The sequence below is a fragment of the Nesoenas mayeri genome (genome assembly GCF_963082525.1).
Source record: "Nesoenas mayeri genome assembly, chromosome: 3".
NCBI classification, from domain to species: Eukaryota; Metazoa; Chordata; class Aves; order Columbiformes; family Columbidae; genus Nesoenas; species Nesoenas mayeri.
In genome coordinates, this window is record NC_137544.1 from 118,169,559 (window position 1) to 118,184,519 (window position 14,961).

The 14,961-nt window shown below is 42.0% G+C and overlaps 1 protein-coding gene across 3 annotated transcripts in view; it reads left to right on the forward strand.

Moving 5' to 3' along the window:
• Positions 1-330: 330 nt before the first annotated feature.
• The window catches only part of XPO1 (exportin 1), a 36,808-nt gene continuing 22,177 nt past the window's right edge, over positions 331-14,961 (forward strand). The window contains exons 1-5 of one of the 3 annotated variants that reach the window (XM_080342756.1): positions 331-683; positions 1,087-1,110; positions 4,730-4,861; positions 8,634-8,735; positions 12,579-12,651. In XM_080342756.1, the coding sequence (XP_080198882.1) occupies positions 4,736-4,861; positions 8,634-8,735; positions 12,579-12,651 (301 nt within the window). In that variant the 5' untranslated portion in view covers positions 331-683; positions 1,087-1,110; positions 4,730-4,735. Of the gene's footprint in view, positions 1,111-1,597; positions 1,718-4,729; positions 4,862-8,633; positions 8,736-12,578; positions 12,652-14,961 lie in introns of those variants that run through there. The other 2 variants (XM_080342755.1, XM_080342757.1) reach the window with 2 other exon arrangements.

The window sequence follows — 14,961 nt, forward strand, 5'->3', positions numbered from 1 at the left end:
CCGCGGTTTGCGAACTGAGGGCGGGCCTGCCTTTGAGTGACAGTTCGGCTCAGCCTATCAGACAGTAGCGGCCCGCCCCGCGCCGCACGCAAAACGCTGCGGGAGAGGGGGCGGATCCCCTCTATCTTATCCCCCCCCCCCCGCGGCCGCTCGGTGCCTCCGCCCCTCCGAGGCGCGGAGCTGATGGGCAGTCCCCCCAGCCAATAAGCGCGGAGGCCACTCGCGCGGCGGCATGGCTCGGGACCAATGGGAGCGGCGGCTGGGCGGAGGCCCGAGGTTTCCAAACGCTCCGCGGCGCCATGGGCTGAAAACTAAACCGAGATGGAATCTCCCAGTCTGAACCGGTTTGAGCCGGTTCCGAGTCTGTGGCATTAGGAGGGGGAGACGCGCCGCGCTCAGTCCCCGCCGCCACCGCTGCCTCCGCCGCCGTGTGCGCGACCTGCTCGTAGGGGAGCCCGCGGGGGGAGCCGCCGGCGCAGCTGAGGGGGCAAAGTTTCGTGCGAGCCTCGGGGGGGGGTGGGAATGGGGATGAACTGAGCGCCCGCCAGGCCGAGGGGAGGGCGGCAGCAACGGGAGTAGCGACAGACCCACCCGCACGGGCCCGGGCCTGGACGCTCCGCGACGCGGCAGAGAGAGCCGGGGCCCCGCCGAGGCGGAGCTGGGGCAGCAGGGCCACGAGGAAGGTAGAAGTTTCCCCCCCCGCGCCGCTACCGAGAGCCTGGGGAGGCCGGAGCCCCGCGCCGCTCCCCGTTCCCCCTGCAAGCGAGAGGAGGGCAGCGCGGCCCGTCCCCGCGGGCTGAGGGGAAGGAAGGCGCGGAGCCGTTGCGCCCAGGGGAGCGCCCGCCCGCGGGCCGCAGGCTCCAGCCGGTGCGGCGAGGCCGGGGCGCGCTTGCCGGGGGACAGCGCGGGCAGCGGAGCGGCGGCCGCACGTACCCGGCAGGGAGGGGGCTGCGCTAGACTTTTTCCCCCCTTCGGGTGTTTTTGAGGGGGGAGGGTTATTTTTGGTGGCTTTTTTTATTTTTTTTTTTTTTAATTTTTTTTGGCGTGTGGTTAGAAACTTCGCTCACCCACCCCTACTTTTTGAAGGAAGAAGCTGTAAGAAACACCCAGGTGAGTGTGACCTCCGGGGTTCGTCGCCATGAGGGGGGCAAAGGGGCGAGTGCTCGGGAGGCGTGTGGGGGACACGGCCGAGGGCGCCAAGTCCTGGCTGTGGAAGGAGAAGCGTGATGGGCTCCGGGGAGCAAGCCCCGGGGCGGGGGGGTGTGTTGCAGTCGGGTTCGGGGTGCGGGCATCCTGGGCCTGGCTGGAGCCCGCCGCGGATGCTGCGGGGAAGGGGGCCCGGGGAGCCGCTGCCGGGCCTGCCCCTCGTTAGGAGGCCGAGGGGGGATGGGGGGTGTGGGATCGGGCACAGGCAAAAACGAGGGACATAATCTGTAAATTATTAGGAGTGGAAGTTTCCAGAAATATTTTCTGTGTGTCTGTGCAGCAGTATTGAAACGTCCGCCTGGATCACGTGGGGGGCCCCTGTATAGAGCGCAGGGCTGGAGCCCAGCGAGGGAGGGAGGAGGAGGGAGGGGCTGCGCCGCCGCGGGGCCGCCGCGCTCCGCAGGGCCCCCCCCGCCCCGCCGCCCCCCGCCCAGGCCGCTCTCCCTGCCCGAGCCCCGGCGGGGGAAGCAGCGGCCTTGCGGCGGGAGCGGGGGAAAGGCCTCCGCGCTGGGTGGGTGTGAGTTATTCGGGGGGGGGGGGGGGGGGAAGGCTCCGTGTCGGGCGCGGCCGTGCCGAAAAAGACCGCTCCGAGGGTGCCGGGGCGATGTTTGTGTTATTTAATCTTGTCCGCAGGCACACGTGTGGAAAGGAGCGAGGGGAGGGGATGGTTTCATTGCGAATTTGCGATGCGCTCCGTTTCATGTCGTGCAGCTGGAGGAATTTACAAGTGATGCAACTAATTCGCTGGCAGAGGGTAGTGGGGCGGCAATTCACTTGCGTTCGGTAGCGGAATTGCATGCTTAGGAATGGGGCAGAGCCGCTCTCACAGGGTGGGCTTTTATTTTTCAGTCGTTGACCCCAACGAGCGCTAAGTAGCCGGGATAAACCCGCTCTAGGGTTCACTGAATACTCAACATTTCCTACAAATAAAATTTGTTATTCCCGTGCACTACGTGCTGAAACGAATCGAGTATATCATCCCAAACTGACTGTTGTGTTAAAACTGAAAGGTCTAGGGTCATCGGGAGTTGGGATAACTATGTAAACAGTGCTGTAAATGCAGTTCTTTTGACCTTCGGTAGATGTCAGATTCTTGCTATGTTGTAGTTCAGATTTTCATTTTTAAACTTTTTCTCTTATTGTTTTTATTTCCCCATTTATTGGCAGCGTTGAAGAATTAATTACCGATGGTTCTTGCAGCTGAAGTTTAAACCTGTTGTGGGGTTCAGGCGTGATGCAGGGAAAAAGTATAGGAGTATCATAAACCAAATATTGTAAGCTTCATGTGGGTTCATTGTTAGTGGTAGGAAATAGCGTTGATATTGACCACAAAGCCGCCATTTCTGTATTTCAGTTTGCGAGTGGGTAGGTCATTTTGAAGATAATGCTGGGAGTGGCAAAGGGCCCTATTCAAAACATTTCCTTTCTGCTTCCATGTGGTTAATAACTTCTCGTGGTCACGTGGCTCCTCGTTTGTGCTGATAGGGCTGCGTAAAAACCACCGAAAGAGGCTGAAATCTGAAATGAATGGCCCTACCTGAGGAACAACTGATTTACCCTGTATATTGTAGTTTGAAAACCGCTTTCCCAGCTCGCAGTTGAGCCACGGAGGCCAGATGTGAACAAAAAGGGGTGTGCCTGGGAGCATTCACCGCTCTGTGCTGCGGAGCCTATTAATTGGTGCAATTTCCTTCTAGTAGCGCTGCCCCTCTGTGAGGTGAAATTTTCAAGTGTCCTCCTGAGTCAAAATAATGAAATCAGCCATCCCTGCTGTTTTTTCCTCTTGCTTCCATACTTAACATTGCAATTTTGAAAACTTTAGGAGTTGGGGAGGGAAAGGACGGGTGTAGATAGTTGGTGTTAACTTATTTTGGTTTCTACTTGATAGTTATTTCCTTCTGTTTTTCCAGGTAGATGTACAAAGACTGAATGTTGAGATGGAGCCCTCAAAATGATTAAGTTAGTGTAGTAGTACTAAGTGAGTTTTTTAACTTCAAAATACAATTAAAATGTTTGAGTTTTGAAGTTAATATTTTCTGCATAGAGATAAAAGAAATTCTTGATGCTACTTGCAGATACGCCTTTCTAAACAAAAGATTATCCTTGTCTGCATTCTGCTATAGGACTTTCACTTAGTAATTACTTGGGTTGAGGCACAGGTTTGTCTTGCTCTTTTGAGCATGACTTAAATACGTAAGGCATAAAAGAAATTCTTACTTGCACATTAAGTTATTCAATGAGAGCAGGTCTGATTTCTAGCTAACTCTAAAGAAGAGGTTGACTGGGCATGTGGGGGCTGTTTCTGGAAGAGTTTCAGGTTTTGTCTTTCTGAGTATGCTAGTAGCTTTAGTGTAACTTTTTGAGTGCTCTTGCAGTTGTCCAGACTTGTGGCTATTTCTCAAGTGGGCAGTTTCATGTGGAATTTGTAGCTTTACAGAAGATTCTGAAAAGGAAGGTGAATGGCAGAGAGCTGATGGAGAGGGGAGGGTAGGAAATGTTTGTTACAGTTGCCAGTGACTGTGAAAAGAGGGCAAAAAAATCTCCGTCAGTTGCTTCCAGCATTGGGGTGGTGTGAAAAGGGTGGAGTGTGATTTACTATTCACAGTTCTGTGCCTCCTGGCTTATTTTCTTGCTTTTTGTGGTTGCCTTTGTCCTGTAGCAGTCTCTGGCTGGTAAGCATCTTACACCCACAGTCACACACACCCCACCTGACTTCCTTTGCATAATATCGAGGCTGCTGTGTCCAGGACAAACAGTTAATGCACGTGTTTCTGGGTTTATGGGACCTCAAACCTCCAGTACAATTCCATTTCAGTTTGAAGTCATCTCATGTAGTACATGGAGTAACCTCCTGACTTAACTGCCCCTTTATTTCATCCTCTCAAAGTGCCTTCAAACAGTCAACATTCTTACTTTCAGTGATAATTTTTTACCTGTATGAACTTAACTTGTAAGTTTGTGGTTTTTTTCCCAAGTATTTGAAAAAAGCCCTGTGGCTAATTTCTTAGCACGTATGCAGATCACATTTCACTTCCATAACCAATTGTTTAAAACCTTTTAGAACTGTTCTTCTAAATGTTCACGTTGGCCTCAGGAACCCAAAATTCAACTGAGATTGCTAGTGTGGATTTTGGTTGTTATTGTACCAGGTCTTTCTACCAACTTTCAAGCAAACTTTAGTGGTTTACACATGTTTGGAGTCTGGTAGGGGTTGATACCTGATTTGTAATAAGTTCTAGCTTGCTGAATAATACAGCCCATTAACTAGTCAGGCTGTTATTGTGTGTTGCGCCTGCTGAAGACCCTGGAAGTGTATTTAATTGGGGTAGTGATGTGTGAATTTTTCAGAAAGAGTTTGTCCTGCTACTTGTTCAACAATTGAAAGGCTGTTGTATGCAGTGTCATCTGGTACTGCTAACATAGCTCATCTTATTCAAGTGAGATGCTTAAGTTGAAGCACTTGCTTTGCAACTATATCTAATAGTAATTTTTTATTAATTTAATTTTTTAATTTATTTTGCAGTAATCTATGCCAGCAATTATGACAATGTTAGCAGACCATGCAGCTCGTCAGCTGCTGGATTTTAACCAGAAACTGGATATCAATCTCTTGGACAATGTGGTGAACTGCTTGTACCATGGAGAAGGAGCTCAGGTAATATGGACTTATAATGTACGTTTATTGACCATGTTTAACCTTAAATCAGTTGAACAAACGTAATTCACTTGAATAAACATCAGTAATATTAGTGAATTTACTGTGCTAGTCACTGGGATGTTACTGGTAATTCACGTGCTGTGGTTTGAAGGCAGACTTAATGTAATGAACATGGAAATGACATTTAGAGAAGTATTAGTTTAGTGTGTGCTCATTTCTAGCATGCCTTCTGCTGGTGAAAGGTATGAGCAAGTACGGTTTGGTAAGGAGGGCACTTGTGCTTACAGCTTGCCTTCTCTGACTTAGCTCTTCAGGAAGGTCCGAGTTACCTGTTATTTATTATCACGAACAGGATTGTGAAGCCGTAAATTTAACGTTGGCTTCACTGAAGGACTATTTAAAAAGAAAAATCCCAATTATGTTATTACTGTATTTGTACTTATAAAGAAGCATATAACACATATTTAAGAGAATAGTTTGACCTTTCCTGTGTCTGGTGTTTTTTTACCGTTACTGTTGGTCTGCACAGGTTCTTGGGGCTCTTTTCTATGGACTTAGTGCAAATTGTGAAGTCTGCAGTTTAAATTTGGGGAATATGTGCATTTGTGAGTTTGCCTATATTGTCTTGAAAGTGAATCTCGGATTGCTTTTATCTAGTTCTTGAGCTACTTTGGAAATAAGACATGTTGAAAGCAAGTATTGCTACAAGGGTGTTGGCATAGTTCCTCTTCTGGCGAATTTTAATTGTTCGTGCTTAATACATTGGGAGCTTGTGTCAGGCATCTCTTACTAAGATATTCTTGCACAACAATAAGAAATGAATTAAAATGAAACAAAGTAGCTGATGCTTTTCTCTTCCTTCCAACTGTTCTAGTGTATTTTCATATACTGGTTTTGTGTATCTCTCTTAAAAAAGAAAGCTTTTATAAGGCTCACTAATGTGAATTCCCACAGGTTCTGAAATAGCTTGCTGGTTTTTGAAATATTTGTATTTTGAGTTTCCTAAATTCTAATAGTTACTAGCTGTAGTTTTTTGCATGATTGTATTACAGAAGACTGCTTGTAGCTTCTGCCTTAAAAGTATGCACTTCTGAGTGCTTGTTTTATAAGTGATATGTTTGTTTACGGTACTGTCTTGCAAAATAGGCAGTGCTTATAGTATTGTCTGGTTTGCAGGAAGTTTAAAAAGTTGGGAAGGTTTATAGGGAGACTAGAGGATTAACATTAAGTACAGTAATCAAATTGCCATTGTTCTGGTATTGTGAGAAGTTGCCTCACTTAAACCAGCTGCGTATAGTCTCTGGTATCCAGAAAACTATTGCAATAAGAAGCTAAAATTCAAGAGGTGGTGCTTAACTGGCAAAAGTGAATTATGATATAAACCTATTATAAACGCATGGACTAATATGTGTCACTGTAATGAAAATTCGGCTTGCTGTTTTATGACATTTCCAAAGGTGGAGATACATTTCAGTGAGTCTGCGAGCTCTTACCCCTTCTAAGGAGTTCAGAAGATCCCACGGGAAAAAAAGCTTCTCTGTGGAGTCTGACAGCTCAAATCATGACTTAAAGGGTGACAGGAATAATAGAAGCTGAGGAAACTAAATATTAAAATTTGGAGAATAACAGTGATTTGCCTGGGAGATGAACACTGGTTTTGCCTGGTATAGATGAGGATAATGTGGAGAAAAAAGCGTAGAATGCAGCCTGGATGGCCCATGCTGAACTTGCCTTCAGATTCACCTGTCCCTTCTGCTTAATTCTTATCTCTGTTTGCAAAACTCTTATCTGCCGATCTATATTAGGCAAGAAAGAAGCTCTTTTCTGTCCCAGACTTTTACTTTGTTGTTGTGGTGTGGTGCTTTTTGTTTGTTTTTCTGGTATACTTCTCTGATAAAAAGGAATACCCCCAAACCCACCTCAGTCCAATGAGACTAAGGAGACTTCAGACAACTCGTAGATGTTTACTTGTACTTATCCCAGACTCTTAATTCCATTGGCATGTTAGACCTTCACATGTTCAGAAGGGTTATATGTACCTGATTTTCTTTCTGGTAGTAATAACCTAGTGAGGCTTTGATCTTGATTAAGCATTACCATTAAATTTATACTGTTTCTATGGAACAACAGGAGTTGATATTTAGAAAAGGAGGTATTGTGTATGACAGCAAACTTTCCAGTGCTTGGGAAAGGCTATTTTGTTGGTGTTGAGATTTGATGCTGTGATATGTCACCAGCATTAGAAGCACTGAGGCAGCCTGTATAAAAACATAGCTAGGTTGAACCTGGAAGTAATACAGCTTTTCTTTCCTGCTTGAACTAAACTGTATCAAAACTGCTGTTGGTGGTTGGTTTGTGTGGTGAGTTTTGTTCTGTGTCTGTCTTTTGTTTGTTTGTTTGTGGGTTGGTTTTGTTGTTGTTGTTGTTCCCCTCCCCCCCCGTCTCTGAGGTCATGAGAATATGGTTGTACTGCCTTTGGACATAAAAGGAATATTTGTGCGGTACAGCTCCATCCCAAATCTACAGAGACTTACTTGCTAGTCACAGTCAGTATTAGACTGGGAATTGCTCCACTATGCTGAACTACATTAAGTGGAATTCTCAGTATTTTACAGATATTTTAGACATCCTTGCTTTATAGTGCTTTAGCTTTCCATTTTAGTTTGGTAAATCCCATACCCAATGTATCTGTTTCTTGCATTTTATTTATATATATAAAAATATATTACATGTTTTCTTATACCAGCTAATGATTAGCTCAAGTGTGTGCTTCTAGCAGACTGGAGATCTGCATGGCTGTAGTAAGTTCTAACTGTTGAAGTTAATCCAATAGTAAAACTCCAGCTTTGTAATTCCATTGAATTGGTTCTACTGTGCAGTGAAAGCATTAACTGAGTTCTATTAATTGTGATATAAAATGTTCATCTTGTTGGTAAGATAGTGTCTGATGCTTGTAGGTGATATAACTTGCAGCAAGATTTGTCACTGCATTTTTGGAAATAGCTAACATCATTTGGCTCCCTAAAAAACTGCTTATGGACATCCAGGCTTTTGAAAAGGATAGCAAAAATGAATTCAGTGTGCAATTGCTTCAGATGAGGTTTTGCAAGTTGCTGAAACCATAGTATCTAGTACAATAAGTGGTAATGCCAGTGCCAAGGAAGAACAAACCATTAGCATGACCAACTCCCTTCCTCCCCCCTCAATCAGTTTTTATTGTTGTTTTGCAAGCTGTTAGATATCTCCAGGGATTCCCCAGAAGGAGGGATTTTAGACCTCTAACGCTCTGTTCCGTGCTGCTTCAAAATAAAATCAACATCAAAAACTTTGCAGCATGATATATTTCTCCTTAAAGGTTGTGTTTTAAATGGATGCTTCCAGTAGAACTAGAAAGTTTGGGTGCCCTTGAATAAAATTTTATCTAGATGAGTTTCCTGAATGGGATATAATGTCATTCCCTGCTATGTTTTCCCTGTACTGTGTGCTATTCTTGCATGTTCTCTGCTGGTCTAGATGAATCATGCAATATGCAAGAGTGGAGGTAAGTAAATGATTGTCTTGCATCAAATGCTTTTTTTGAGTTTGGGTTGTTACTGAACTTTAACTCTCACACAGAAAGAGACTTATGGGACTTGTTGCTCCTAATTGAGCTCTGCCTAATTCGTGGATAAGTGATTAAAAGACTTTACATATTAATATCTTCACTGACTGTGTATGCTTTCTTAAATAATCTAATACTAATACTTTATTTTGTCAAACTTGCTTTTAGCAAAGAATGGCACAGGAAGTCTTGACCCACTTAAAAGAACATCCTGATGCGTGGACAAGAGTTGATACTATTTTGGAGTTCTCTCAGAACATGAATACCAAAGTAAGCAAATTAACTTTTACTTATTTGGTTTTCCTCTTTCTTCCATTCATAAACTTTGAGGAAGGTATCTCATTTTTAGCCATAGACTTTCTTGAATCAAACCACTTTTTTTTTTAATTGTCCTGTTCCAAAAGCTGGCTTTAAACAAGAACTGTAAATGGAGAAGATATTTAAACCTCCTTTTACATTGACAAGAGTTTCTTTATCCTAAAAAAAAAAGGAAAAACTAAACTGGAAATACAGGGCTTTTTCTTCAAGATACATACAAACATAATGTCAGTTCCTGAGATTGGTGTGTGTCTGTAGACAGAATCTGAGTAATGAAAAGTCTCCTAGAGCCACATTTTGTCCTTGGGTAAGTGCTTGGCTGTTTTTGATCATAATGAGAGCCATGCGCACGTAACTGAGGAGAGAATTTGTCCCTAGGTGTGTTACAGATGAAATAGAAACCTTATTAGGCCAAGATTTTGAGCAATCAATGAAAGTTAAGCACCCCAAACTCTTTGTAGTATGAGATTAGTCTTTACTAATATGCAGAACACATTTGCTTTGTACTGCTGTTTTAAAGCCATCCATCATGGTTAGAGACTAAAAGGGGCAGCATTCAGATTTTTCTACAATTTTAAATGCTTTACCTAAGACTTCTGAAGTTTGAGCCTAAAAGTTGATCGAAATGTGTTTTCACTGTCTTAAGTTTAATTATTATCCCAAATAACCGACATGCATGTTTTTCTGCTTGATACACGCTGTGTTCGAACAGAAAATAATGGTGTTTGGACAGTTTCTGAAATCAGGTGGTATTCGTGAAACAGTTCTATTTTTTTTCACTGCTCTCTGAAGTTTAGGGGAAAACAGTTTAAAGAACTTCCTCAAAGTGCTAACCTTTAAGTAACAGTGTTTGCCTGTTTGCTTGCCTGGTAAACTTTGCTTTTTATACTGACAGACGTTACTAATGTTTAAGTTGATTTATCAACAGTATTTTTAAAAACTCAAATTTGTCTTGTGAAAATTGAGATGATTAGAGGAACAGAAAGAAAGCAACAGGTAAAGAATTCTTCAATTTACATAAATTGCAAATGATTTGGTGCTAAATTTATGCCCTATGACATTTGGCTTTTATGCAATCATATTTTTTCTTTAATTAAAGCTGTTAACACTACCTGATATTAATCATAATGTTCCATTATGTTGATTGCTTGTAATAGGAAGAAAAGGGGTGTCTTCCTGTGCAACTGACACAGCTAGGCTTTGACGGCAGGCCTCCACAAGGTCTACCCTTTTGATTCCCTTTAACTGAATTCTGTTCATCAATTGTTTTTGTTTCTTGGGAGGTGGGAGGGAAAGGGATTCGGTGCATAGAATTAAGTGATAAGGGTTCCATAGAAATTTCTACCATAGGGATCATTTCATGCTTTCTTTTTTTTTCCCCAGTCTTTGCTGTTACCTGTCCCTCATCTTCATAACTGGGCAGTGAATTAGACAATTAGAAATAAGCAAACCAAAAGCAAATGAGTTTTTAAAGATTTCTATTTTAAACGCAGTTTAAATGTGTTCCATGTACTGTTGCAATAGTTGAAGTGTACACTTCTAATAGTTTAAGTGGTAAAACTCGTAACAGTGACTTTTTTGGGGGCTTGCTGTATCTTGTCAGGGAAATACCAAAACTTAGGACCATCAAATCAAATGAAGCTTAAAAACAAAAGCCGCAAAAAGCCCCTTGCAGGGTATTTAGTCAGGCTGATGAAGCCTTCAGACATGGGATGGCAAGAAGGATGTCTAGGTGAAGATTGTGTACAGTTATTTTATTACTGCTGCCATTTCATTTCATGTGTGAGCGTTAGGAAAGAAATGGATATTGTTAGGACTGAGGAAGAGGTGAACAAGATGATAGCAGAGGGCAGAATTGAAGTCACATAGGTGTGAAAGATTGAGTATAAACCTAGACAGCATGAACCTCTTTGCAGTTTGAGGTATGTGAATCTGAAGTAGATATTTGAGCAGATAATGAGGGATAGGTGTGGTAGATTGCTAGAGGTGACTGTCCTTTTCTTTGACTCAGAGGAAATCCTATGTGGGGTGGGTCAGGATTTTTATTTAAGTTTCATGTGGTCATCTAGTGCTTTTGTAAAAGGAAACTAGGCTTGGCATTCTGGTCTTAAAAGCTAAAGAAGTTGACTTTAGGAAAAAGTTTGGAAGGAAAACAGACACTTTTAGTTAGCTGTTATCTGAAAGGGCTATCAATACATGTGCCTGTAGAATCTAGAAATTTAACTAGAGTTTAGATCTGCATCAGCAAAGTTAGCACTGTCTGATGTCAGTGTTCATACCTCAAAACATTGTTAGAAGCTTTTGTTAAGGATGCTTTGTACTGGGAGCCTGGATCAGTTGCAGACGGTGTCTCTAAATCTATAGCAGTGGCTGAAATAACTTCCTGTGAGGTAAAACATTTTGCTTAAGAAGATTTTCATACATTTTCCTTCATGAATGTTCCCTTGATTTCATTTAGCTTTTATGTTAAATAATTGAGTAAAGTTATAGATTAAGATCTAGTTGATAAACTTTTGCTGCTGACCATGGAGAAAATAATACCCTGCCAACTTTTCTGTTAATGCATAATTTTTCTTGGTACCCAAGATTTTGGAAGGTGACAGAAGATTTTGCAAATGCAGGATGTACATGATGGTGGGAACTGAGATTGGATAGAGAAGCAAAAGGATGTAGGTTATGTTAAGATGAGAACAGCAAAAGTCATATTTTAATACAATGTAGTCTGGGACAGTCTACATTGTGTTTTTTAATTAAACCGAAGTTTATATGATCCCTGTGGTCGAAATGCTAATGATCCTACTTTGTGTAACAACTAACCATTTTAAAGAGGAACTCTTATTCTCAGCCAAACTTTTAACTGTGAAAACTTGGGTTTACCTTTCAGGCATTGATGTGATATGTTTTTTCCTTCTTAATCCACTGCAGATAAAGTAAACACAAAAACTCCTTGTCCTCTTTTCTCTGCTGTCTATTCATGCTAATGGGGTTTTACATATTAAAGTTCTTCAGTTGTATCATCACAAACTTCTTTCCCTGTTACTGTGAGTTGACAGTAGGGACAAATGGGCAGGGGGACGGGCTTTACCGATTACTTTGCAAGTGTTACAGTTTTGGTTGAGAACATAGGAAGTAATTCCTGAAAGGTAAAAGGGTTTCCAAGAGCTTATTCACATTTTTATTATTCTTTGACTGAGCACAAAAGTTCATCTTTAAATAGTAGAAATAGCTGCCATATTGGGGTGGGTATTGAAATTAAATAAACCTGTGGGTTGTCTTGCTGTTCCTAAAGTAACACACCAGTGAAGTTTGGGAAATACTTTCTTTAGAAAGTGTCAGTGTCAGGACATGTGATGCTAAGACAATTTTTTTTCAGCTCTTAGAGGAACGATAGGAAGCTTGAGACCATCCAAGCTGCTAAATATTTTAGGAGCCTGGTTGTGTTAATACTTGAACATATGAGCAGTCATTTATGATGCAAATTCATATCTGGCTGCTACTTTCTCTTCTCCAAATAGCCAAAATTGTCTGCCAGAGGGCTTTTCATTATTATTTTTTCTTTTTCCCCTCCTGGTGTGAGCATGATCAAACAGCAGGACTTAGTATAGTGAAGAATAAAACAAGGAAAAAAATGCATGAAACCTCAGTAAATGGGCGAATAGACATATTTTTAAAAGTTGTTAGTTTAATAATCTTGAAGTCTTAGATGTTAAGTGTGAATGTCTGTTTGAATGAGATTCCTGCAATTTAGATAGTCCTGCAGTAACATACTCACATTTTGTTCTTCTCCAATTTCAGTATTATGGACTGCAAATCTTGGAAAATGTGATAAAAACAAGATGGAAGATTCTTCCAAGGAACCAGTGTGAAGGTAGGGAGGGATTTTTGTCTTCTCCTAACTTTGTGTATTACCTGAGGTTTAGACTGTCATTCCCCATGTAAGTAATTTTCAGCTTCGAATACCATCAGGCTAGTAACTTTCTGTCATCTGGTAAGACCATCTGGGCTTTTCTGGATGATGAAACCCCATCTTTCCCTTTTGTGATAGCCACGGTGAGCACCTGAGATTCTGTAAGTGTCACGGGAAGGTCAAAGGTGTGAAACATCATCACTTAAGCATTGTACTGACTTACAGACCAAGCTTATCTGAAGAGGTCTAACCCTAGGCAGGTTCTGAAGGTACCTCCTGGCTTTGAGGTGGTTTTGATGCTCTATACTTGGCACAGGAGGCTCTTTGCAGCCTGTCTGAACTGCTTATGTAGCCCCACCAGTATGCTGTCCATTTTCTGGTAAACTCTGGTCCATCTGTTAGCACGTGTAGATCTATGTGACTTTTTTTGAAATTGTAAGCAGTGAGAACTATTTTAAAGTAGAAACACTAAGTAAATGCGTAGTCTTACCTATTAATGGTCATTGATTCTTTTAGGCAGTGAGATATTATAAAGTCTGCCTTTAATTCATGTAAGTGTATATGCAGCCAGATTGCTGTAACTGGAAGTGCAGTGTAGGGCAAACCGCAGTCTTTTGTCATTGCAAAGAATCTGGAAATACTTAAAGAAAAGCTGTGTTCTGGTTTTGTTTCTTTTCCCCTCCCTTACAGCTTGCGATGTGTGTTGAATTGTAGACGTTGGCTATAGTATATGGAGATACCTTTGTGGTACAGGATCAGTGCTCTCTGTCAAGCCATGATAACTTGAACTTCAAGACATTAATTACCGCTACTATAAATTCTTGACAGTGGATGTTGTCACCATTCTATACTTGGCTTTTTACTAAAAGCTGGTTTTAGAACTCATTAAAGTTATTCCAGATTTCTGTGTTCTGCTGTGAGCTTTTATTAGCAGTGCTAAGATGTGCTTTAAATTTTTACTGCCAGTGCTCAGGTTCTGAAACTGTATTAATTAAAATGTAATTGTAAACGGTGATGGAAACAAATGTGTAGAGGGAGACTTCCACATTTTTGTGATAATTTTGATCACCTTTTACTCCTATTCTTTCCATTTATAGACTGACAGATAAAGCATAGATATTCTTGAAAGTGGAAGTAAGGTTTCACGTTCATTCTGTTGGGAACAGAGTTGCAGGCTTCTAAAAGAAAAGCTTCAACTAAGGCTTAAACGCAATTCTGTCCTTTCAAGAAAAGGGAGCACCCTTCTGTGTGCTTTTAAGAATTAGTGTATCTCAACTGACGTCTTGTTACATTCCTTACTATGAGCAGTTAGTTGCAGCGTTGGGAAGTTGTTCTCCTAAAGTTTTTGGCTGTAGGAGCAAATCAGGAAGAAAGGAGTCAGCAGTTTTAAGTAGTTACTTGGCTTAGTACTGCCCACTGGTAAGCGAGATGTAGCAGAATAGGTGGTGTCACAGCTGACCTCATAGTTTGGAACTGAAAAGCGTAAAATACAGAATAATTCAGTAATTATAAGTCTTAAAAATACATTCTTAATGCATAGAATATATAAGAAACAGTGGTATGATGCTAGTTGTGCTTGGGTCATGGTATCTCATCCGTTCTTGAGATGCCAAGGCAATGCTGAATACACGACTTAAATGAATTGTGGAACTGATGTATCGGAGTTGGTGTTGCAGATTTTTGTAACTTGGCTGTTTGCAGGCATGGTAGTGCTGTTTGATTGCTGATAAAATAACTGTAGCTCAATACATTACAATGCAAAATGAAGTTACCGTCTGTAGTTGTGCTATCAACTAAATATTCTCATTTTTACTGACACTTCTGAAGACTCCAGAGGAAAAGAAAAATCCTTCATCTTAACAAATATGTATCTTTAGTTCAACCTTTTGAAATATTTTCCTTTTCACAGAGCCAAACTGAAACTGCAAAATTGACTTTTATCCTCACAGTTTAGGGGAATTGAGTCAGTTGGCTTTTACGCATCAGGTTTCTCCTGTACATCAATAGAAGAGAAGCCAAATATGTTTAGGGTACCATGGTGTTTCATCCATCTTGGCCTCAGTGATGTGGGAGAGACAATGAGTGCTTCATCTCTAATCCACTTCCATCTGCTCTGTGGTTCTGGTGGGTTTTTTTGGGTTTGGTTTTGTTTTGTTTTTGGCTGATGAGACTGGCTGGTAGGAAAGAACTTCTCCAGAGCTCAGTCAGGTGGTTTGATGACCTGGGAGATAAGCAGACTGGTTAAATTGAGGCTCCCTTGGTTCTGACTGC